The sequence below is a fragment of the Zingiber officinale genome, chromosome 3A (genome assembly GCF_018446385.1).
Source record: "Zingiber officinale cultivar Zhangliang chromosome 3A, Zo_v1.1, whole genome shotgun sequence".
Lineage (NCBI taxonomy): Eukaryota > Viridiplantae > Streptophyta > Magnoliopsida > Zingiberales > Zingiberaceae > Zingiber > Zingiber officinale.
In genome coordinates, this window is record NC_055990.1 from 49,436,147 (window position 1) to 49,437,707 (window position 1,561).

The 1,561-nt window shown below is 55.7% G+C and overlaps 1 protein-coding gene across 1 annotated transcript; it reads right to left on the reverse strand.

Annotated features, from left to right (window-relative positions):
* Nucleotides 1-264: 264 nt before the first annotated feature.
* LOC122050403 (exocyst complex component EXO70H1-like) lies at nucleotides 265-1,140 on the reverse strand. The gene has a single exon (XM_042611307.1). It carries the CDS (start codon nucleotides 1,138-1,140, stop codon nucleotides 265-267), a length of 876 nt encoding a protein of 291 aa, XP_042467241.1.
* Nucleotides 1,141-1,561: the final 421 nt, after the last annotated feature.

Consider the following 1,561-nt stretch of genomic DNA (forward strand, 5'->3'; position numbering starts at 1 on the left):
GAGGAGTAGGACGGCAGCCGGCGCCGGCAAGGAGTTGAGCCCGGGGAAGACAAGTTGGCGGTGTCGCAAGGAGGTGAAGGAGAGGAGAAGGGTTGGCAGCTGGCGTCGACTCCGACGAGGAGTGTGGGTAAGAGAACGCTGGCCAAGTTTTCTGACGGCGGTGGAAAAGGTCCCCCCCCCCTCTTCAATTTTCGCATGCTACAGTGTCCCTTCTTAAAACCCTACCCTATACTCTTACCAAATTGCTGCTCCCTTTTCCACTAATTACTCCCCTACCCTAAACCATATCCACATCAGTATAGTTGAGTCAAAATTGGTGAAGGTACATCGCGCCGCATCGGTGAGCTTAGCGAACGAAGCGAGGGCCTGTGTTCGCACAGAAGAGGTGGACTCAAAGGAGAAGACGAGTTCGACCTCCGGCCAAACTTCACCAATGGCGTCGTGCATGTCCAGGAGCCGGAAGAACTTCTCAGGCGACCATTTTGATTTGGTCGCCCACTCCGGAAATGCAAAGAACTGAAGGGCGGCATTGCCGGCGACGCTGGAGAAGACGACCTCTCGGGCAATGTTTGAGTTGGAGAAGACGTGGTCGATGAGAACACGCTCGCGATGAAACAGAGTACGCACCGCGACACGGCAAGCGCCGAGCCATGATCGAATTTTTAGTTCGAGCACAGCCCAGTCCATCTTCTTGATTTGGGGCGAGCTGAGAGACCTGTCGAAACCGTGCCGATAAAGCTCCTCGTCCACGACGGACTTGCGGAGGGTCCGGTAGATTCTCACGCACTCGAAGCCATACCCTGCAAATACCATGGTATCTGCGATGGCCCGGAGGTCGGTCATGACGACCGCAGTAGTGCGTTCAATCTTGATGATCGACTCCCTGGCCACGAGCGCGTCGGTCTGATCAGGCGAGGCACTTTCATCCCAGAGGTCGGACACCTGGTCGTCAGAGAAGCTGGAACGGGAGGAGCGGACGAATTGGGATTCCGGATCCAGGAGGTCGCTGTTTGCGGCGAGCATCTGGTAGAATTCTTTCTCGAGCCGACGCATCACGACTTGCATCAGGGTCTGCGGACGGACGAGGCAGGGGTGGGAGAGGCGGGACGGCTCCGCGGTTGCCGCGACGAAATCAAGCATGCCTCGCTTCAAGTCGCAGACTCGTGTCAAAAAGCATCACGCCTCGAGGCGGTCCTCGTGGAAGAGGGAGGTGACATTGGCATAGGCGGAAGAATCCGGATCCCATTTGACCATTATCACCTCCGCTCGCGCCACCTTCTCCACCAGTTTCGACGCTTCCTCTGATGACGAAGACGAAGATGAAGAATCATCTACACGACGGTGGTGGCTGAAGTACTTACGCGGCAAGACACGCCAGAAGCCTTTCCTCGCCATTGCTCCAACTGGCTGCACAGCAAGCTCGTTCGCAGAGGAGTAGAAATGCCGGAGAATTTGCTCCAGGAATGTTGGGTATCGCAGTTCTTGACTAATTTGATACGCGAGAGATTCAGATATATTTATAGGGATCCAGCTTGGGGCTAGGGAAGAGTAGAGCTTACGT

Coding starts and splice junctions, on each gene's coding strand:
- LOC122050403 (XM_042611307.1), bottom strand. CDS start 1,140: ATGCTTGATTTCGTCGCGGCAACCGCGGAGCCGTCCCGCCTCTCCCAC.